A 21,602-nucleotide genomic window follows, 5' to 3' on the forward strand; every position below is an offset into this window, starting at 1 on the left:
GAAAGGATTACTGTGGCCTCGTCTTCCGCCCACCTTGAGGCTTTCTCCTGCTCACGATCCCGCTATGAGAACTGCAGCTTTCCCAAGGCCTGTGCCATGTCCTGTTGCTTGGCCCCCTTCCCTGAGAAGCTGGGTGGGCCTGGAAGCCATGTGGCTCTCTAGGGCCTCTGTATTGTCCTAACACTCTTCGTCTGTGGCTGAGGTCACAGAGTCCTGGGTTCTGCATGGGGTCTCTTCTCGCTCCAGCTGAAAGAATGCTATGGTCATGGATGCGTTGTCTGGACATCCTGAGCCTGTGAAGAGGCATCTGTGCCAGGTCGGGTCTATGGAACATAAAGTCCTAGGCTGCTGCCCATCACCTTTGTGACTGGTTTCCAACAGCAGCCTGAACCCAAGCAGCAGCTCTGCCTGTCCCATGATAGGCCTCAGCAGGCAGGACCGGCAGTGTGGGACCATTCGTTTCTGGGTTTGTAAATTGAAAGGCAGAGGTGAACATCTGGAGCTGGTGATTCCTGGCAAATATACTATTGGGTTTTAGATGCTTCAGGATAGAGAATCAAAACCCGAAAATGGTAAAAAGTAGCAGAAGAGATGGAATGAGGGTAAGAGAACAGTTAGTTATCACCAAATTGACATGGAAAAGAGCAGAGCAAAAGTTGACCATCCTGGGACTGGATTAAGTCAAAGCTTCCCCCTGCCTGACAAGAGGGGGAGGGTGGGCAGCAGGCAGGAGGGCCCCTCAACTGCATACCCTGCATACACTGAGGGTGCAGATCTTTGAGCCCCAGACCCTGGTGTTGAGGGAGGCATTTACTCGGCATTGGCAGCATGGTCGCAGTCCAGCACTGGGCCACAAGTGGGATTCCTTCTCACCCTTCAGAGACAGATTCTCTGTCCCCACATTAACCCCAATCCAGCTCCCTTTGTGTGCTCCCCACCCCTGAGACTCCCCAGTCAAAGTAAGGAGCCACGGTAAAGGTGGAGTTGTCTTACAGCTATTTTCAAGATTTTGTAAAGCCAAAATAGAAATCATGCTTTTGTCATCAACTACTCCTCATTTGGTAATACCAATGCTACTGACTGAGGGCTTCCCAGGTTGCTCAGCAGTAAAGAATCCAGCTGCCAATGGAGAAGATGCAGGAGACGTGCATTTGATCCCTGAGTCAGAAAGATCCCCTGGAGGAGAAAATTGGCAGCCCACTCCGGTATCCTCGCCTGAAGAATCCCATAGACAGAGGAGCCTAGCGGGATACAGCTCACAGGGTCGCAAAGTCGGACACGACTGAACATTGGCATGCACAAGCTTACTGAAGATCTAATTGGCAGCTCCAGATTGCATTGGTAAAATTGGGAAAAGGAATGAACAGTTTGGTGTACTGTGTGTGTGTGTTGTGCTTAGTGGCTTTAGTCATGTCTGACTCTGGGCGATAGATAGCCTGCCAGGCTCCTCTGTTCATGGGATTCTCCAGGCAAGGATACTGGAGTGGGTTGCTATTTCCTCCTTCAGAGGATCTTCGCGACCCAGGGATCGAACCTGCACCTCCTGCATCTTCTGCATTTCAGGCAGGTTCTTTCCCATTAGTGTCACCTGAGAAGCCCAGTTTGTAGGCATGGGATCCAAATGGGTAGCCCCTGTGCTTCCTTGAATTAGGAAGCAAACACAAGGATCGGTGACCTAGGAAATAGTAATTTGCAATGCTGTTGGGCACAGACTTGGCATGTGTAGCGTTGCTCTGAGAGAGCCACTGTGGGCAGTGTGGTGAGCCCAGGCACCAAGTGCCCCTGCTCCAGGGCTGCATGTAGCTCATGAAGATGTTCACCCTACTCTGCACCTGTGTTATCACGGACAGAGGGTCTGACTGGGGCTCAGACACGGTTTCCTCAAGTGCTAACAGACCACTGTCATATCATGGAAAAGGCACTCCATAGTGGAAGGCAAGAAACCAGTACCCCTGAAGGTACTTCTCTAAGTAACTGCATCTTCAGCATCCAAGGCCTTGACACTTTTTATTTTTAGGTAATTCACAGGTGATTTTAACAGATTACACAGAAAGATCCTGTCTATCCTTTACCCACTTTCCCCCACTGGTAACATCTTGCGTTTGAAACTACAGCACAGCATATTCCAGGATATCCATATATATTCAAGATAAAGAACACTTCTATCTCCACAAGGATTCTCCTGCTTCATTTTTAAAACCACACCCACTTCCCTCCTGCCCCCTACTCAACCCTTAGGAGCCACTAATCTGTTTCTTCTTGTTGTCAACTTCTATCTAAAAAAAAAAAAAAAAATCCTGATTTTCTCATAATCACAAGGGCAGGGAGTCCAAAGTTAGGTCGACCCCGAGGGACATGGTCTTCCGGTCAGAAGCAGGACACCAAAGCCCGCTCGGAACCGAGGCTCGGTGGAGCGGGGCGGTGAATTCCCAGAGCTCGGATATTAGCAGAATTCCCGGTCTCCTCGGCTAGGAGATCCTCATTGCATTCGCCTGTCTTGAGTTCTGGAGCCCACAGCGGGAATCGCCTTCCGTGATTTGAATTTCATTTTCCTGCTTATCTCAATAATACAATCCGCGTTTCAAACTCCAGTGAAAAGAAAACTCAAGTGGCCCTAGGAAGCTCTTATCACCCCAAGGCACATTGGGAGCCTGGGAAGACGGAGCCGAGTAAGTGTGCGGAAGGAAGGCGGGCGGGGATCGCCTTCAAGTCCCCCGGCTTCCGCCGCGGCCGAACGCGGCTGCGGGCCCCTCAGGTGACTACGCCCGAGGGGATCCCGTTGCTAGGGGCGTTACCAAGGAGGGGCCTCGAGGAGGGGCTGTCTTCCGGGGGGAGGCCAACCAGTAACCCGGAAGCGGTCGGCAGTGCGGCGCTGTTTAAAGATGGCGGCGGAGGAACCTCAGCAGCAGAAGCAGGAGCCGCTTGGCAGCGACTCCGAAGGTACCGACCAGGGGAGAGCTGCCCGGCCTGGGGTAGCGGGGGCGATGCCGGATAGCCGGTTCCCGAGGAAACCAGGGCTGGGGCGGCTGGCGGCGAAGCGAGCGGAGGGCCCCTGCCTCCGCCTCCGCCGCCTCCCCTCCCCCTCACAATGGAAGGAGCCGCCGCCGCGACCCCCGGCCGGGCGGGCGGTGGAAGAGAAAGTGGGGCGGGCCCCGGCCCGCAACTCTTCCCTGTCGCGCGCTCCTGGGGCGGGGCCTAGGCCGCTCCGCCCCCCAGCCCCCGCCCAGCCCCCTCCCCGCTGGGCGCCCGGCTCCCCGGCCCCCGGCTCTCCCATCCCGGACCTGGCAGTCAGGCCCGGGCCTAGTCCGGCCTCGTCTAGTCCGCCTTCTCCAGAGCGGCCCGAGCCTGGGAGGGCGTCGAATTACGCCGGACTGCGGAGCACAAAGGACTGGGCGGGCCGCTTGGGATGCTGCGGGCGGCCCGGGGTTGTGAGCGGCCGCAGGTGTGTGCCCCTGAGGGCAGCGCCCTTCGTTTCCGGCAGAGCCCTCTCTCCTGGCTTCGCAGCCCCTTGCTTCCTGTCTCGGCAGAGTTTCCTTAGATCCCTGAAGAGTTGGACCTCTCAAAACGGTCCCACCCTCTTCTTCTCACCCCTGAGTTAGACACTGGGGACTGAGGCGGTCACTAGGGTAGGGAGGGACGGCCCAGTCGGAGTGTAGTGTAGGGGGTGGGTGGAGGCCCAGCTGAGGCCCCGGGCTGCTCAAGCTCAAAAGGATTGGCCTTAAAAGTCATTCAGCACACAGCTCCCCTTCTAACCGCACACTGAAAAATTGAACTTTTGGGGACCTAGGCCCCATCCCCCCGCCCCCTAAGGGACTTGTTTAGGATCATGTAAGTTAAGAAAGAACCAGAGCCAGGATTCAGGTCTCCTGGCTTCTCACCAGTGGCCGCTTGGCATGGGGCCCACAGAGTGGATCCGCCCAACGCAGTGATGAGTATTGGTAAGGTACCACCTCCTCACGGCATCACAGTGAAGGGGGGAAGGTGGTGGTATCAGTCTGTTCATAGCAGACGATGCGCCTCTGCAGTGAGGTGGCAGAGGAGTTATTGTGGTGAAGAGCGCAGGCTTTGCAATTAAGACCAACCTGGGTTTGACCACAGGTCTTCCTCATGGTGACTTGGGGCAGATGATTTCACCTGTCTGCATTTTTGTTCTTTGTAAAATGGGCACCATTAAGAATACCCAGGATGGCAGACGGAGGAATGGCGTGATTGAGTAAAGTGCCAGCTCACAGGAAGCTCTCATCTAGCCCAAGATACTCTGCTTTCTCATCTGTCTTTCCTCAAGAGACCCCGCCTGGCTCAGGGGCCTTCCTGGGCTGCTGGGAAGGGATGTTAGAAAGCAGGGGGAGAGGGCTTGTTAGAGCTGGAGGAGTGTACCTTGGGGGATCATCACCTTGGCCTGTTCACTTTATTTTTTACTATTTATTTATACTTGTTTGGCTGTGCCAGGTCTCAGTTGTGGCAGGTGGGATCTAGTTCCCAGGCCAGGGATCAAACCCAGGCCCCTTGCATTGGGAGCTCGGAGCTTTAGCCATTGGACCTCCAGGGAAGTCCTTGGCCTCCTCACTTTAAAGATGAGGAAACTCATGCCCGGGAAAGGGAAGGACTTTGCCAAGATCCCACAGTTGGGGTGGAGCAGGGCATGACGCATGCTTCCAGATTGCACATCTGCTTTCCTGGCCCGTTCTTGTCCTCGGCCCAGCTTCCTGGAGTGGGGAAAGCCAGGACCCGCTGTAATCTTTGGCCTTCTTCCTTCTTCCAGGTGTTAACTGTCTTGCTTATGATGAAGCCATCATGGCTCAGCAGGACCGAATTCAGCAAGAGGTGAGTGGCTGTGGCCAGTGGCCTGCCTTTGGCGATACATTGGTTGGACTGAGGCCTACCGTTTGTCTCTACTGTGGAAGCTCCCTTCACCCCAGGCTGAGCTGGTACTAGATGCCTTTATGGGGAGATGTGTGGTCCCTGTGCCGCTGGGTGACTGGCCCAGCAACTGTCAGCTAGCTGTCCGGGCTGACAGGCGGGGGTCACTCCATTCACCTGTCAGAACATGATGGATTCCCCTCCCCTGCAGATTGCTGTGCAGAACCCGCTGGTCTCAGAGCGGCTGGAGCTCTCTGTCCTATACAAAGAGTATGCTGAGGATGACAACATCTATCAACAGAAGATCAAGGTGGGAGCCTGGCCGAGGGGGCAGGAAGAGCCCTCGGGTAGGGGCAGAAGCCTGGCCGCTTTAGACCTGCGCTTGACTGGGCCTGGCCTCAGAGGATGGTGGGGGAGCCCTCTGGTCGCTGGTTCACAGGTTGGCAGAGTCTGGAACCAAAAAGACCTTGATTCAGATCCTGATGCTGCCACTGGCAGCTGTATCCTCAGCAGCTCCTTCGGAGTCTCAGCTGCGGAGACCTCAACTGTGAAATTGGGGTGACGAAAGCCAGGGTGCTTGTGAGGTTGCCGGAGACGATGCCTGGGGGGCCTGGTGCAGGCTGTGGGGAGCCGGTGCTCTCAGTGCTCACGGCGGGGGGGGGGGGGGGGGAAAGCTGGTGGTCGGGGGCTGGCTAGTCGGGGAGGGTGGCGGTGGGGGACCCAATCCTGCCCCCTGCTTCCGTGGAGAGGCAGGCAGCACTGGGGAGGGGGCCCCCTGGACCTTCGTGCAAGGCCCTGCTGCCTCCCCTAGCAAGTGAGGTAAGTCCTTTAACCACTCACTTCCTCCTCTGTGAGCTGGGGTTTGAAGTGTGACAGTGAGTGTGTGTACACAGTGCCTCCTGGGCACACCCTGCTGCTGCTGCTGAGTCGCTTCAGTCGTGTCCGACTCTCTGCGACCCCGTAGACGGCAGCCCGCCAGGCTCGCCCGTCCCTGGGATTCTCTAGGCAAGAACACTGGAGTGGGTGTTTCTCCAGTGCACAAAAGTGGAAAGTGAAAGTGAAGTCGTGTCCGACTCTTAGCGACCCCATGGACTGAAGCCCACTAGGCTCCTCCGTCCGTGGGATTTTCCAGGCGAGAGCACTAGAGTGGGTGCCATTGCCTTCTCCGGGGCACAGTCTGGGGATTTAGTAAATGCTACTCCTTCCCCACTTCCCCCAAAGATCAGAGTGGCTTAGACTCTCCCACCTGGAAGGGTGGCCTTTGGGGTTAGCCATTTGAGGGACCAGGCAGGTAACCCAGGTGACTGGAGGTGGTCAGATCAGGCGCTGAACAGTGGCACTGCAGCCCGGCTCTGCCGGTAGCAAGTGGTGGAGGCTCATGGGGCTAATGGGAGCATCCGTGCCTGTCACTCCCATCAGTGCTTCCGAGGCCGACCAGCCAGAAATCATTTTGTTGTAAAATCTCCAGACTCCTGACAGTTGGCAGCCTATTCACACTTACAGTGTGTGGGCCGGACGGTGCACATGCAGGCCAGAACCCGCCGCGTGTGGCCTGTGGGCTCCTCTGCTCTGCTTGGGGTGTTCATGGTTTACCCTGGAGGCCTCTGGAAAGAAGGCCCTGGCTTTGGGGCCCGACCGACCTGAGTCCCGCCTTCCCCCTCCTTTGTGATCTTGGGCAGGACACTGGCCTTCTTGGGGCCTCTGTTGATCTGCCAGCTCTGGGTGGAGAGGCCTGTCTCGTGGGGTGGGCGTGAGGCTTGCAGGAGAGGACGGTGGTCAGGCGTGGAGCCCAGCGCCTGGGAGGCGGTGAGTCCCCCCTCTTCTCTGTGTGGTGGGCTGGCGGGGCTCAAAGCCTGCCTGTCACAAGGGCCACTCCGGTAAAGTGGACAGGCCACGCCTCTCAGGTTCTCCCCCTGAGTCAGTCGGCAGATGTTCAAGTGTCAGCCGTGTGCTATCTGGACAGGCTTGCCTCGGCGCCCGACACCTGGCCCCGGCTGGGCCTGAGCCCACCGTAGCTCCCTGGGAGGAGGCAGAGCGCAGACAGCAGGGCCCGCGCTCCTGTTTGCCTTGACTCCTCTTGAAGTGGGCCCCTGAGGGACGCGTGGGAGGATGATGGGCCTGGCACAGAGTAAGTGCTCAGAACAGTTCTGGTCGTGGCAGGGATTTGGGCTCTTTGTACACATTTTGTCCCGTTTTAACACTTAGGAGCACACACTGTGGGCCAGGCAGTTTTAGGCTCTGGAGATAGTGATGACTGCGGCTGCCAAGTCACCGTGGTGGTTCAGGGTGGAAAGACAGCCCTTAAGTCAAGGCAGCTCACATGTATGGCGGAGGTGGTGAGTGCTGTGGACAGAAGTGAAACGGGCCGAGGAGATGGGGGGCGGGGATTTGCAGGTCTACCTAGGGTGGTGTCTGATGAACTGAAAGAGGCCAGCGAGCAAGGCGGGGCGGCCATCCGGGCGGAGCCGGGGGCGGCCAGCACGGCGGGAGCAGAGCGGGTGGAGACACAGGGCTTGGAGCCCAGACGGGATTTGGAGGGAGCCGTGTGCTTAGTGGGCTTCTGTGGCCACCGGTGCCGCGGGGACTGGGCAGTGAGTGGGTGCAGCAGGGAGACCCGTGTGGAAGCTTCTGCGATGAAACCAGCCCTGGAGTTGGATGGGGCAGCAGAGCAGCCCACGTGAGGAGAGACTGCCGCGGGGCGAGTGGCAGGGTTTGCTGCTGGCTGGATGGGGCCAGTGAGGGTGGAGTCCGCGCAGCTGGGAGGGTTTGACTCCATGGCTGAAAGGTGTGGAGCTGAGGAAAGGCAGGGAAGGCCACGAGGTCAGAAGCCGCCTGTTGGCTGGGTGGTTTAGAGCGGGTGCAGCCCAGGCAGTTGAGTTGAGGGTGAAGTGGGTGGGTGAAGAATTCCGTTTAAATCCCAGGTCAGGAGACAGCTGACACCGGGGCTGCCCCAGACCTGAACAGGTTGTGCTGTTAACGCAGCAGGGGCTGTGGATGGTCACTGGCGTGACTGTCTTGTGGCAGGTGACTTGAGGAAGGGTGTGTGGTTGGGTGGCAGCCCTGACCACCACAGGTAGGTGAGGAGGGGCAGCGGTGAGGTCAGAGGGCGCGGGGAGGGTGGGGGAGGAGGGAAGAAGGGGGTTCGCACCACCACACCTGTGGGTGCAGGTGGACGCCGCTCAGCAACGGTCTGGGGGGAGTGGGTTTGACCCTTGGACTTAGGAGGGCATCTGTGACCTTCACTAGAGTAGAAGCTGGCTGGGCTTGCGTTCCCAGCAGAAAGGAAATGGAGAGAGCGGCACAGGCGGCTTCAGGAGTAGTGCTGCCCTGCGGGAGAGCAGAGAGGTGGGGAGGTAGCTGCAAGGGAATTCATGGGGAGCAGAGCATTTGTTTATAGGCGACTGGCTCCAGTGGGTTGGGAGAGAGAAGCTGATGGTGGGGAGGGGAGGGCAGATTTCAGGAACAGTGTCCTAAGTCCAAGGGAAGGTGGCTCTGGGAGCAGCTTTGGACCCTCCAGGGATGGAGAGCAAGGCCCTGGCAGGGCAGGGTGCCATGGGGGTGACGGCTTCTTAGTGGAAGTCCTCAGAAAGGAAGCACAGTCGTTGAGAAGGTGACTAGTTGGTGACTTAAGATATGGGGAGAAGGCATGAAATATAGGCGTCAGGAGGAAGGGGAGGGTGCTCAGGCCCAGGGAGTGAGGCCTGATTGCCGGACAGCGCCGAGGGCCAGACTCCTGACTCCTGAGGGGAAATGGAACAGACAGGAGAAACTCCGTTGAGCTGGGGAGGAAACTGGGAAAGATTGAACCAGTACCTGTGAGCGGGCAGGGTAGGGATTAGATGGAGGTGAGGGGGTTGTTTCCTGCCCAGGACTGCAGTGGGGGCCCCACTGTGGCACCGCACCGCGTACACTGACGTGTTTGCCCTGGAGCTCTCAGGGTTTGAAAGGCTATTCACTGGAAAAGCTGCCTCCGTCAAGGACCCATTCACTTGCCTTGTTTTATGAAACAGTAGCCCTTTAGGCCCGGCAGCATGGCACGCCTAGCGGTCGATGACCACTTTGGTGACCAATGCAGCCAATGTGTCTGTAATTCATGTTCCTGAGGCTGTGGGGGCTGCCAGCAGCTGGTTGCTAAGTGACCCCCATTATTGGAGTCAGCAGCCAAGACTGCAGGAGGCTGTTGTGGTGTGACCTCTGTTGGGGGCATTTCCTGGGCCTGCCCTGCTTTCTGCCGGATGTTGACGGGCACGGGGTGGGGTGGGGGCTGCCTCTCCGCAGGACCTCCACAAAAAGTACTCATACATCCGTAAGACCAGGCCTGATGGAAACTGCTTCTATCGCGCTTTCGGATTCTCCCACTTGGAGGCGTTGCTGGACGACAGCAAGGAACTGCAACGGTGAGGAGGCGCATGGGGGAGGTTCCGTGATGGTGCCTGGGCTCCGTCCTCCCTGTTGGTGGCTAGGAGGTGCGGCTCCCCCTGAGCCCCAGTGCTGGCCTAGGAGCCCATGGCGCCCTCCGCCCATCCACAGGTTCAAGGCTGTGTCTGCCAAAAGCAAAGAGGACCTGGTATCCCAGGGCTTCACTGAGTTCACAATTGAGGATTTCCACAACACGGTGAGCCCAGCTGCCCCGCCACGGGGTCGGCCAGGGTGGCGGGTGGCGGCCTGGCGGTGGCAGGGGTGACCGTCTCCCCCCTTGTCTCACCCTCTGTCCCCCTCGGGTGCAGTTCATGGACCTGATCGAGCAGGTGGAGAAGCAGACCTCCGTGGCCGACCTGCTGGCCTCCTTCAACGACCAGAGCACCTCGGACTACCTGGTGGTCTACCTGCGGCTGCTCACCTCGGGCTACCTGCAGCGCGAGAGCAAGTTCTTCGAGCACTTCATCGAGGGGGGGCGGACCGTCAAGGAGTTCTGCCAGCAGGTGCTGCCCCCTCCCCACTCCTCAGCTGTGGGCCCCTTTTCTCTTGAGCCCTGTCGGGGGGAGCCCAGGTGGGAGGGGCCCAGGGCTCAGGGCCCTAAGCACCCGCTGAGCCGCCCTGTGCTGCAGGAGGTGGAGCCCATGTGCAAGGAGAGCGACCACATCCACATCATCGCGCTGGCCCAGGCGCTCAGCGTCTCCATCCAGGTGGAGTACATGGACCGCGGCGAGGGCGGCACCACCAACCCCCACATCTTCCCCGAGGGCTCCGAGCCCAAGGTCTACCTTCTCTACCGGCCTGGACACTACGACATCCTCTACAAATAGGGCCGCCCGGCCTGCCGCCGCCCTGCCCGCCCACCCCTCTGCCAGGCGCTAGACATGTACAGAGGTTTTTTGTGGTTGTAAATGGTCATACTTCACTCGCCCACCCCTCCCTGTCACACGACCTCCGTGTTTTATTAAAGGGGACGCTGGTGGTGACCGCGTGTGTGCGTGTCCCTGCCCGGCTGCTGCCCGCCTGGCTGCGCTGTGTCTGGCTGTCCCCTTTCCCCTCAGGTGGGTTCCTCTCGGCCTTTCACTGTCCACCCCCAAACCTCCCCGCCAGGAGCAGTTTTGAGGGGTCTGGGCCTCTCGGGGACCCTTCCTGGTTATTGGGGTTCTGCTTCTTTCCCTTCAGGCCTCCATCCCTTCCCTGTTTAGCTGGCCAGGGGTTTCCCTGGGGATGTGGAAGGTCCTCGGAGCCTTGCCCGGGAACCCAGGAGCACTGAAGCTTCTAGCTGCTCCCTCCTGGGCCCTGCCCCCACCCTGCTGTCCTGGCCGGAGTCCTGGCCACCTGCCCTCCATCAGGGCTCTGCGTGGTGGAGTCCTGGGTGGAGAGGGACTGCGTGATGCTGCAGCCTGGCTCAGGGCAGGGGGAGGAGCTGGGGCGCCCCAGGGCACCCCAGGTGGTGCCAGTCAGGTGGGGGAGGGGCAGTCCTCCAGCCTGTGCGTGGTCCCCCGTCTCCAGGCCTAGCCTCAGGTCGAGCAGGGCTTTCCAGGCCACCGTCCTCCCCGCTCTGCTCCCCTCGGTCCCCTGCCTGTGCCTGCTCTGCACGCCCACTGCTTGGGCCACGGTGTCTGCATTGCCTTCCTTTCTGCCTTCACCTCGTCTCTCACCCCGCCCGCTTCCCGGCACATGTGGGGTCTCAGTCCCCAGGCTGTGAGCTTCTTGGGGGCAGGCCCTCAATAAATGTGACGTGCTGCTGCCAGCTCTGCTGTCAACCTCGTGCCTCCCTGGCCTGGCTCACCGAGAGCTCTCGGCAGCCCCTCGATGCCACAGCAGCTGCCACACCTGGGCGCCCTCCCTCCCCCCTACCGGCAGAGCTGGGACAGTTGGAGCTGCAGCAGTAGTGGTCTTTATTAGGCTCCTGACGGGGCTGGAGGTGTAGGGAAAGAATAGCGTGACCCCGCCAGGCCCCACTGCAGGCTTCAGAGACTTCTTAGAGCTGGGAGCGTGGTCCAGCAGGCCCAGGGGAGTCTGCAGGCAAAGACGAGAGGTCAGAGCAGTGGCCCATGGGCTGCCCCGGCCTCCCAGGCTGCCTCCCTGGCTTCCTTCCCCGCGTGGGGGTGAACGGGTGTTAGTGGGCATGAGGTTAGTGGGCAGCCACACGGAGGGCCAGGCCCTGCTTACCAGTCCTGGTCAGGGTGGGCAGCGTCACGCTGGAAGGCAGAGGACAGTGAGAGCCTGTCCTGGGTGGACGGGGCGGGACAGGGGCTGGTGGGGGCGCGCTGGGGGCCATGGGGCACCTACCAACCGGGAAGTAGTGGGGGAGGCGTTCTCGGTAGATGTTCTCGTCCTTCTCCAGGAACACGCAGATGATGAGCCGGTCCACCTGCATCAGGGCCTGTTCAGCCTGAGCGGAAGCAGCCGGCTCCCCGGCTCCTGGGTCTCACCACCACCCTCTCCCTGTGGGGTTTCCCCTGCCCTGTCCTTGGGGCGCTCCTCAACCTGGGTTTAGAGCTCAGGCTACAGAAGGGGCCCGTGGCGCGGTGTGCGCCCCGCTATCCCTTTCTCGAACCTCCCTGTGCCCTGGCCGCAGGGGAGGAAAACGCCCCGAGTAAAAGGACGCAGAGAGCAAGTGCCCGGCGCTCTGCACACCTTGGCGATGGTGGGTGGGGTTGGTGGGCGCCCCGCCGCCCACTTCCTCCGCTCCCTTTGGCTGGACCCAGGCCTCACCTTGTCCTTGTGCTGCTCCAGCCACTCGCGCAAAGCGGTCAGCACTACCTCGGCCGCCGCCTCGTTGGGGTAGCCTGCGGACGGGACCGTGGGCCCCCGTGAGTCCCGAGCTCCGCCCCTTGCCGCCCCGCCCAGTCCGGCCCCTCCCGGCCTCCCGGCGTCCCGGCCCGCGCACCGCCCATCTGCACCCTTCCTCTCCTAGTGCCCACTCACCGAACACTCCAGTGGAGATGCAGGGGAACGCCTAGGGTGATGGGTAGTAAGAAGGGATTGGGGACAGCGTCACTCTTCGTGCCGCCTCCCGCCAGGCCGCGCCCCGCCCCGCCCCGCCCCGCCCCGCCCCGCCGCCCCTCACCGCCGAGCGGAGCCGGTGCTCCAGCAGTAGGTCGAGGCTGCTCAGGTAGCAGCTGCGGAGTTCAGCAGCCTGGCTGGCGCTCGGCTCTCCGTGGGCGATGGGTCCCACCGTGTGGATGACATCTGTGGGAGGGGGTGAGGTCAGACCGGCCGAAGCTCCCGGCGCTCTTCGGTTTTCCCTCCTGCCAGCCTGCGCCCTGGTTGTGGTGGTGGTGGTTTAGTCGCTAAGTGGCGTCCAACTCTGTGACCCCATGGATTGTAACCCGCCAGGCTCCTCTGTGCATGGGATTCTCCACAAAAGAAGACTGGGGTGGGTTGCCATTTCCTTCTCCAGGGGATCTTCCCAACCCAGGGATCGAACGCAGATCTCCCGCATTGCTGGCGCATTCTTTACCAGCTGAGCCACCAGGGAAACCCCTGGGCCCTGGAGGGGACAGGAAACAAACACCCTCCTCCCCCAGTTCTGATCTTCCCAGGATAGGGACCCCACACATATAATTCACACCTGCACAGACAGGCCAGCCCACGCAGGCCCCCTCCCCACATCTGTCTGGACCGGGCTGAAACAATGGACGTTGTTTAGCTCTTCCCCTCACTTCGTCCTTGCCGCTCCCAGCCTCTGCGCATGCCCTCCACACACCTGCTTCCTGGGATCTGCGAGGAGGAGCCAGGTCCTGGCACTTAAGTGCCCCCGGAGGAGGCCTCCAGCAGTTCTGTCGGGGTACACCCTTATTCCCGAGTTACACTAATTACGCAAGGCGCCCTGTCTGCGCCCCGCGGGGTGGGGGTGTCCGGGACTCACACTTGGCCGGCAGCCGATACCCGCAGGTGATCTTGGCCTTGCCGGTCTCGCAGCTCTGCAAGGTCCGGCACTCGTCGGTGAGCAGGGGTCCGGCGGCCCGGTGGATGCAGCCGTCCACTGCAGGGAACCGGGCAGTGAGTTGTGGGGCTCCCCGCCACCCGCTGAGCCCGTTTTACAGAGAAGGCCGAGGCCCAAGGAGAGAAGACTCCAATCCCTGGGCTGTGCCGGGACTCACCCGGCTCCGAGCCTTTCTCCCGCGGCCTGCAGACGCTCCCTCACACCTCCACCCTCTTCCCGCACCCCCGATCTCACACTTGTTTCACAGCTCGGGAAACCGAGGCATAGACGGGGGCCAGAGAGGGCCGCGGCGGGAGCCGGCGCAGACCCGCCGGCAGGGGGCGCGCCCCGTCCGCCCAGCTCTTTCCTGGGCGCGCGGCAGGGGCGCAGGCGAGGCTGCGGTCTCCACGAGCAGAGGCGGCGCCGGGACTCGGGAGGCGGGTCCGAGCGACAGGATCCGCAGCCCGAGCCGGACATGGGGGAAAATCCGCCCTCCCGGCCGCGGGGCCCGCTGCCAGTCGCCACCTTCGCGGGAGGAGCCTGGGATCCGAACGCCGACCTCCCAAGGCGAGGCCCTCTCGGACCCGCTTTACAAACTCTTGGTGGTGGTTTAGTCGCTAAGTCATGTCTGACTCTTGCGACCCCATGGACTGTATAGCCCGCCAGGCTCCTCTGTCCATGGGATTCTCCAGGCAAGAATACTGGCAAGTGAAAGTGAAAGTCGCTCAGTCGTGTCAGACTCTTTGCGACCCCATGGACTATGAAGTCCATGGAATTCTCCAGGCCAGAACACTAGAGTGGGTATCCTTTCCCTTCTCCGGGGGATCTTCCCGACTCAGGAATCCAACCGGGGTCTCCTGCATTGCAGGTGGATTCTTTACCAACTGAGCTACCAGGGAAGACTACTGCTGTGGCTTGCCATTTACAGACTCTTAAGACCCACTTTACAGACGCGGACACTGAGGCTACCTAGATACAAGAGGCCGATCCGATGGGGGCCTTGAGCTAGGTATTCCAACTCCCTTCCTGCGCCACGCGGGAGGGTGGTCCGGGGCGCGCAGGTGTCTCCGGGCGCAGCACCCAAACTCGTTAACGAGCCGCCTCGTTAGTGCATCCGGCTTAATTGGGGCCGGGCCTGGGCTTGTTTATCCGAGGGCGGCTCTAGGGCCTCACCAGCGACCCTGGGGACCCGGACCGAGATAAACAAGTCGTCCTGGGCGCGGCGGGAGGTGTGGATGGAAGAGACGCTTCTTCTCCTTGACCTCCCCAGGCTGCTGCGGCTCTGAGGGAAAGGCGGGGTAAGCCTCGAGAAGAGTCAACTCCAAACTCGCCCCTCATTGACTGCGGCACCTTGGCAAGCCCTTTCCCCTTTCCCAGAGCGTCCTCTGCCACATCAGAAAGATTGGGGCAGTGACCACTCCCCCCCCCCCATCCCCCAGGAGAATATCACCCACCTCCGGCAGGTCCCCAGCTCCTACTGCACCTAGGCCTGTGCCAGGGGCTTCTTGGACACTGAGCTCAATGCCCTGCAGCAGGAAATACTACCGTTTCCCCATTTCACAGACCTCAGACTGAGGGCCTCGTTCCTTCATCACAGCCCCACCCTCAGAATCTGAGCTCAGGACCAGGGCCGCCGCTGGACCGAACCCCTTTGCTTCTGTTTCCTTTCGTGCCTGTGAGCCCGATTAAACCTAGTTCTGAGACTTCACCCGGAGGTGGCACCAGGTGATCTCCCGAGCATCCCAGGAGTGGGGTGGGGGTGAGGGGTAGAAGAACTGGGGGATCCCCGGGAGGGAATCTGTCACTGGGTCCCCTGCCACCCCCTCTCACGTGCAGGGCTGAGGGCAGCTGCAGCCAATGGGAGGGGCGGAGAGTGGGTGGTGTGGAACAGTGGGTGTACGTCGTCTACTTGCGGTGTGTCTATTCTGGGTGGGGGGTACCACGGAACCACCCAGCGCCATGTGCAAAAGCAGGGGCCGTGGAGCTGGGCAACCTGGGTTCAAATACCAGCTCTGCCAGTCACAGATGTGTGATCCAGGGCACTTAACCTCTCTGGACCTCAACTGCCCCATCTGTAAAATGGGATAATACGAGTACTCACCTCATAGGAATATTGGAAGGATTAAGTTAATTCCTGTAATGTGCTTAAGCCAGTGCCTGGCTGAGTGAAGGTGACTCGAGTGTTGGCTATTGCTTGGACACTGAGACTGTACGGGCCTGTACCCGACCTGTACCCAGGAGTGCGGTGGGAGGTGGCATCCAGGGCATGTGGGGTGAGCACAGGGACCTGCCTGCGCCGGCTCTCCTGGGGACCTCCCGGCCCTGCCCCAGTGGTCTCATCCACTTGGCACCAGGTCGCCTGCCATCTCCCAGTGCTGGCCACTCTGCTGGCGACCTTGGCCCGCAGTGGGGGGCCCTGCGGAAGTGGAGCTCAGCGAGATCTGTTTCAGGGACTTAATGTTTCCTGCAGAAGTGGACAGGCCTGCAGCCAGGCCTTTGGGGCTGACCTGGGGGCACGAGGTGGGAGGAGGCGGGAGGAACTGGCGCCGGCAGAGCCCTTGGACTGGAGTCCTCCCACCCCCCGCAGCATCCAGAACAGGGCCGGGGCCATGTGACTCCTGTGACAGCGCCCAGGGAGCCGTTCACCCAAAGTAGAGATGAGGGACAGGTCCGAGGTTCCCCCCTTGCCCACCCTCCCCCCAAGCCAGAGCCAGCCTGGCCCCCTCCTGTCCCCCATCCCCAACCAAGGGCAGGTCTGTGGCTCTCCTGTCCCTGAGGAGGCCCTCAGCCCCACTGGCCTTAGCTACAGGCCAAAGGACTGCCCCTTCCCACGCCTCCCACCATGACCCACACCTCCCCTGGCTCCGACCCCCAGGCCCTGCCCCGGCTCTTAGGTTGGGCTAAGCTGAGCCCTGGAGACGGGAAGCAGGAGGCTTCGGGGGCCCCATCCCTTCCTCCCCACTCCCCACCTGACTATCGTTGGCTGTTACTAGGACAGGAGGGCAGCTGGGCCTCAGGCCTGCCTGGTACGGGGGTGTCCCCAGTTCATACCAGCTGACCCTCAGAACCCTTCCTGGTGCCGATGGCCACATTCCCCCAAACGTCCTACTTGACCCCGCCCCACTTCAAGACAGCAGAGAACCTGGGGTCTCTGCTGGGGGACTGAGCCCACGTGGGCGAAAGGGCCTTCCTCATGCCTCTCCACTAGTCCAGGCGGAGCCCTTCCCTGGCAGAAGATGGCCCCGAGGCCGGCGCTGCCTCTCTCCGCAGCTGCCTCCTTGCTCCTCCAGGTTAAGTTCTCAGATTTTTATTGCTGTTGTTCCTTAGTCACTAAGTCGTGTCTGACTCTTTCATGACCCCATGGACTATGGCCCACCAGGCTCCTCTGTCCATGGGAATTTCCAGGCAAGACTGGAGCGGGTTGCCATCTCCTCCTCCAGGGGATCTTCCCCATGCAGGGATTGGAGCTGCATCTCCTGCATTGACAGGCGGACTCTTTACCATGGAGCCGCCAGGGAAGCCCCAGCTCCCAGATACGGCTCCTTAATTTCAACCTCTTAGTGAGCAAGGCGCTGAGCCGTATACATCCACCATCATATTTGATCCTCACAGCCTGGCTGTGCTATCACTTTTCTTGCTTTAGCAAAGGAGAAACTGAGGCAGAGACGGTGAGAGACGCCTAAGGTCACACAGTTGGACAGCTCCACTTCCTCGAGAACCACGATAGGACCTGTCCTCACTGTTCCCACCCCGAGCCGCCCTTCTGCGCTCACCCTCCCCACTCAAACACCTCAGGAAGGTGCCCTGTCTGCGGCTGCTGTCTCCTCTGCCAGCCCCCTGCAGCCTGGCTCCCAGCCCCTCCCCACCTCTCCGCATCCCCCTCCCAACAAAGGGGCTGCTCGGGGGACCTCTGGTTGCTGAGCGGCCTGGGGGCTCTTCCCGTGCAGACTGTTCAGCTGCACCCACAGGCTGACCGCTGACTGTCTGCATCCAGTCCAGCAGGGCGGCCTTGGAGACCGGCTCTCCCCATCCTCCTGCCTCCCTGATCTCTTCTGCCTCCTTCCCCATCTCCTCAGATGGCTCTCTGGGGGCCCTGTCTTCTCTGTTCCAGCCCTGACTCTCCGCCCGGGTCCAGGTACATCCCCCAGAGAAGCCCTGCCGCCCCTCCCTGGAAGCCCACCCCAGCCTCCTGCCATCAGTGCGGCCTCCACAGCCCTGTTCTCAGTCTTCGGGAGCATCAGCTCAGACTCAGCGCAATCCTAGCAAGGCCGGGGCTGGCAGGGCGTCCAAAGAGAGCAGGGGCTGGAGCCGGGGCTCCGCGGAGCCAGCGGCGGCGAAGCAGGCAGGCTCCCGTGGGGGCCATTTGCCAAGGCGCTTAGGATATGTTGGCCGCTATTTAGGGTGCTGTAATATTCATGAAGGGAAGATTAGATATTTAAATTTATTCAGCAATAAATGCATCTCAGTGGGGGAGCATTCCTCATGCTAAACAAACAAGCAGGCAGGGGCTAATTAATTATTTACAGGAACACAAAGAGAGCTGTGGCCTGGGGGAGAGGAGGGCAGCTGTGCCCTGACAGAGGGCAGGGGACCCTGGCCAGCCCTGGGCCTGCCCCTCCGTCTCCCCCTTCTTCTCCATCCCTCTCTGTGTCCTGTGAGTCTGGCCCCCTGCTCGCCTCTTTCTGGTATTTCTCTTCCCAGAAATCTTGCCCACAAGTGTGCTGGTAGCTTTGGGCTTGTCACTTAACCTCTCTGAGCCTCAGAAAACTTGGGGGGAGGTCTGAGGTTTGTGTCGAGGTGGCCAGAGGAGGGGAGACTCAGGGCCAGGATGATTTAGTGACGCTCCCGAGGTCTCAGTTAGAGCATCGCAGATGCGCTGAGCGCTGCCCTGGCCCCCACCTCTCCCCAGGAGGGACGAAGGCTCACGGGGGCAGAGCTCTCAGCAGCTGTGGGTGGTGAGGTCTTGTCTGGGCAGCCCTCCACCCTGTCCTGCCCTGCCCGGGGCTCCTGTGGGCCCCCAGGGCAGGGGAGGCGGAGGACGGGGCCTGAGCAGTGCCCTCCCAGGTGCCGAGTGTCAGAGCCTCTGAGATGAGCTCACTGGGGCTGTGTGGCTCAGGAGCAGACCCAAGGCCGCCTCCCCCAGCTCTCCCACCCCTCGGCCGGTCCCTTCACCTCTGCGCCTCAGCTTCACATGTACAAGGTCAGTTACAGCACCTCCCACTGCGTCTGGCCTGAGGGTTCGGTGCGTAATGGTACCAACGTGTTATCACGTGTCGTCCCGTTTTACAGACGGGGAGACCGAGGCACAGCCGCGGACTCCGTAGGCAAAAGACGCCTCTGTCCCAAATGCTCTGGGGGCCCCTTCGCCCAAGAGACAGGACACACTGCTAGTGGAGATGTCACCCAGAAAGCCGGCAGGGAGGGCTGCGGAGCTTGAGGCCCAGGGGCCCGGGGAGGGGGGTGCCTCTAAAGCCCCGGAAGATACCTGCGGGCGGGCCCTCTCCACCACTTCCCACTTAGACGGCTCACCTTGGAGAGCCCACCCACTCTGATCAGGCAGGTGTAGCCCAGCCCAGACCCTGCACGGACGCCCACTGCCTGGGCTGAAAGAAGCCAGAAGCCTGAGTCGCTGCACCCCCAGGCCCCTGACCTGCAGAGCGCAGGCCCAGCCATAAGGTCTGGCCAAGTGACTCAGCCTGCAGCCTCGGGCCCCCTTCTCTCCAGCCCTCCCTACTCTCTTCCTCTCTGGCCTCCGTTTTCCTCCTAGGCTGAGACTTGGGAGCCTGAACCCCATGTGATCCCCCGTTGCCAAAACTGCCTCGGCTTCTGGCCACACCCTCCCGGTCACTCATTCAGTCAACAGACACATCCCAGCCCCGGCTCGGTGCTGGACTTGGGTTCAGTCCACTATGGGGGGAAGCAGAGCCCACCCTCGCCAGGCCCTACCCTCGAGATGCCAAGGTGGGCGGGTACCCCTGGGAGAAGACGGATGGACGACAGCTCGGCGATGTGATCTGAAATTCATTACGGGGTGAGATCAGCTCCTTAAATGGGGATTTGAAAACATTAGGGCTTCATTATGTACACAACGGCAGCGCCTCGTTCATCATGCAAAAATCACTCCCGTTATTAAAAATCCCCATGGCAGCTGCAGGCAGGGGCTTGGCAGCATCTTGCCCACGGCGGGGGCAGGGCACGGGCCCCACCATTCTCTCTGCGCCCCCCAGGGAGGGTGGGCCAAGGGATGGGGGTGGGGAATGCGGTTCAGCTCAAGGGACTTGGTGCCTCAGTTTCCTCATCTGCAAAATGGAGATGCTAAGGGTACGCGTGTCCAGGGTGCTGTGACGGGTACGTGAGAGCCTGCAGGGAGAGCCCGGCCAGGCCCAGCATCCAGGCAGGGGGCGCTGATAGCACCTCAGTCCTGCTGCTCAACTGGGGCCTGTACTGGGGAGACCGTGTCCCCCTCCTGCTCACGAAACCTCCCGTGGCTCCCACAAGCCCGTGAAATAAAATCATCAACGTCGAGCAGGGCTGGGGCTCCCTCCAGCCTCCACCTTAGATGACACCTGGCTTTTGCATGCTGTCCCCCCCTACCTCTGGTGCATTGGACAGGGGGAGATGGGCCCTCCACGCCCAGTGCAAAGGAGGCGAAACCCTACTAGCTGTTTTACCCCGGTGAAACAGCTGAAGGAAAGACTCCAGAGTCGGAGGGGCAAGGGAGCCGGGCAGGGGTGGGTTTCAGGTTGGGAAGGTGCCTCCAAGGAGGTGGCATCTGAGCAGAACCCTGGGTGATAGGCTTTGGGGGTAGGCCGGGGGAGGAGGGGTCCAGGCACAGGGCTCAGCAGGGTGACAGGGAGAGAGGTGGGAGGGGTGAGCTGTACCCCTGGGAGCCACTAGCCACTGCGGTGGGAAGGTTCCAGCAAGGGAGGGGCGTGGTCGAGATGGCCTCTGCTGTGCCCCCAGCCAGGACTGTCCTTCCCCTCTCTGCGCCCAGCACAGCCCCCTGCCCTAGATAACTTCCGATCACACCTGTTGAGTCCACCCATTGGCCCCGGCCTGGCACAGAGACATGCTGAAGCATGGCTGGGACTTGCGTGGTGGTTCAATGGCTAAGACTCCAAGCTCCCAATGCAGCAGGCCCGGGTTCAATCCCTGGTCAGGGAACTAGATGCCACGTGCTATAACAAAAAATGGAAGATCCCGTGTGCTGCGACTAAGAACCGGTGCAGCTAAGTAAATAAATAATTATGAAAAAAGAAACGATGGGCTGGTCGGGCCCCACCCAGCCTGGTCGGGAGAGGGTCTGCCCGCTGTGCCAGGCCCCAGCCAGTCGGAGCAGAGCGGGGAGCAATCAGGGATTAGCAGCACGGGGAGATGGGAGATAGGGCCGGGCCCGGCGTGCGCGGGGTGGCAAGCGAAGTCAGGCAGACGCCGAGGCCGGAATCCTGAGAGGCCTCGTTAATCCTCCCGGGCCTGCCCATCCACAAACAAAGGAGGGTGAGCGAGTGAGCAGGCGAGAGCAGGAGATGGCACGTGCCAGGGCAGAGAGATGGAGAGGAAACTAGAGCGAGATGGCACGAGGCAGGCCGAGGGGGACCGAGGGGGACTCAGGGACAGCGAGAGGGTAGCAGGTGCCCCCCCTCCCGGAGTCGTGGGTGCCTACGTGAAGAGAGGAGAGGGTGGGCCCCGGTGGTGGGTTCCACCTCAGCTGGGCTGAGGCCACAAGCCCCCAGGCACGCCGGTCCACCAGCAGGTCTGCAATGGGCACCTGCTTTTTGCCGGGAGGCGGAGAGACAGATGTTTGTGCTTACCTCTGAGTTGGGGGGGGTCTGATGGGGGGCAGTTGATATTTAATCACACAAATGCAAGTCTGATTTCCAAGAGGGACAGGGTCTGCCATATCCCAGAGCTGCAGGCCCCTCGGTAAATAGAGAAACAGCAGCGAGTGAGTGTGTGTGTGTGTGTGTGAGTGTGTGTGTGTGTGTGTGTGTGTTGGGGGAACTGCGGGTTGGAGGGGCTGCCCTGACATGGAGATAACTAGGCGGGAAGGTGTGGTGGGAGGGCAGAGGAGCCCTCGGGCCCAGAAATAGCACGTGCAAAGGCCCTGTGCCTGGAGAGGGCTATGCCAGGAGCCGGGCCACCCTGGCTTCCCCCTGGTGTGAGATGCCTGGGTCCCTGCAGTGTAAGGGACACACGGACTTGCGGGGTGGGCCTGGGGAGCAGGGCTGAGCAGAGCTGACGGGCGGGAGGGCAGGGAGGCTGTACCCTCACAGGCCTGCTGGTGTAGGGCGGCCGGCTGACCGCTGGAAGAGGGGGCCCTTGGCAGGGGCTGTGTGTGTGGATGAAGCTCCGACCTGCCCTGCGCTCATCCTCGGGCTGGCCCTCAAGGCTC

General features: G+C 60.9%; 2 protein-coding genes across 2 annotated transcripts in view; one reads left to right on the top strand and one right to left on the bottom strand.

Annotated features, from left to right (window-relative positions):
• Positions 1-2,820: 2,820 nt before the first annotated feature.
• Positions 2,821-11,029, top strand: OTUB1 (OTU deubiquitinase, ubiquitin aldehyde binding 1). Its single transcript, XM_065937601.1, has 7 exons — positions 2,821-2,940; positions 4,763-4,824; positions 5,072-5,170; positions 9,139-9,257; positions 9,391-9,475; positions 9,588-9,782; positions 9,909-11,029. The coding sequence occupies exons 1-7, from the start codon at positions 2,883-2,885 to the stop codon at positions 10,104-10,106; spliced, it is 816 nt and encodes a 271-aa protein (XP_065793673.1). The 5' UTR covers positions 2,821-2,882; the 3' UTR covers positions 10,107-11,029.
• A 131-nt stretch (positions 11,030-11,160) lies between these two features.
• Positions 11,161-21,602, bottom strand: part of MACROD1 (mono-ADP ribosylhydrolase 1) — a 152,592-nt gene continuing 142,150 nt past the window's right edge. Inside the window, exons 5-11 of the mRNA XM_065936531.1 lie at positions 13,154-13,270; positions 12,353-12,474; positions 12,211-12,241; positions 11,998-12,071; positions 11,572-11,653; positions 11,452-11,480; positions 11,161-11,298 (exon numbers count right to left, since the gene is read on the bottom strand). Coding sequence (XP_065792603.1) covers positions 11,476-11,480; positions 11,572-11,653; positions 11,998-12,071; positions 12,211-12,241; positions 12,353-12,474; positions 13,154-13,270 — 431 coding nt within the window. The 3' untranslated portion in view covers positions 11,161-11,298; positions 11,452-11,475. The remainder of the gene's footprint in view (positions 11,299-11,451; positions 11,481-11,571; positions 11,654-11,997; positions 12,072-12,210; positions 12,242-12,352; positions 12,475-13,153; positions 13,271-21,602) is intronic.

The sequence above is a fragment of the Muntiacus reevesi genome, chromosome 5 (assembly GCF_963930625.1).
Source record: "Muntiacus reevesi chromosome 5, mMunRee1.1, whole genome shotgun sequence".
NCBI lineage: Eukaryota > Metazoa > Chordata > Mammalia > Artiodactyla > Cervidae > Muntiacus > Muntiacus reevesi.

Bases quoted from the DNA above. Each gene is read 5' to 3' on its own strand.
- OTUB1 (XM_065937601.1), top strand. From the start codon at position 2,883: ATGGCGGCGGAGGAACCTCAGCAGCAGAAGCAGGAGCCGCTTGGCAGC. The intron at 5,171-9,138 runs GTGGGAGCCTGG...GCCTCTCCGCAG, and splicing joins TCTATCAACAGAAGATCAAG to GACCTCCACAAAAAGTACTC. The intron at 9,476-9,587 runs GTGAGCCCAGCT...CCTCGGGTGCAG, and splicing joins TTGAGGATTTCCACAACACG to TTCATGGACCTGATCGAGCA.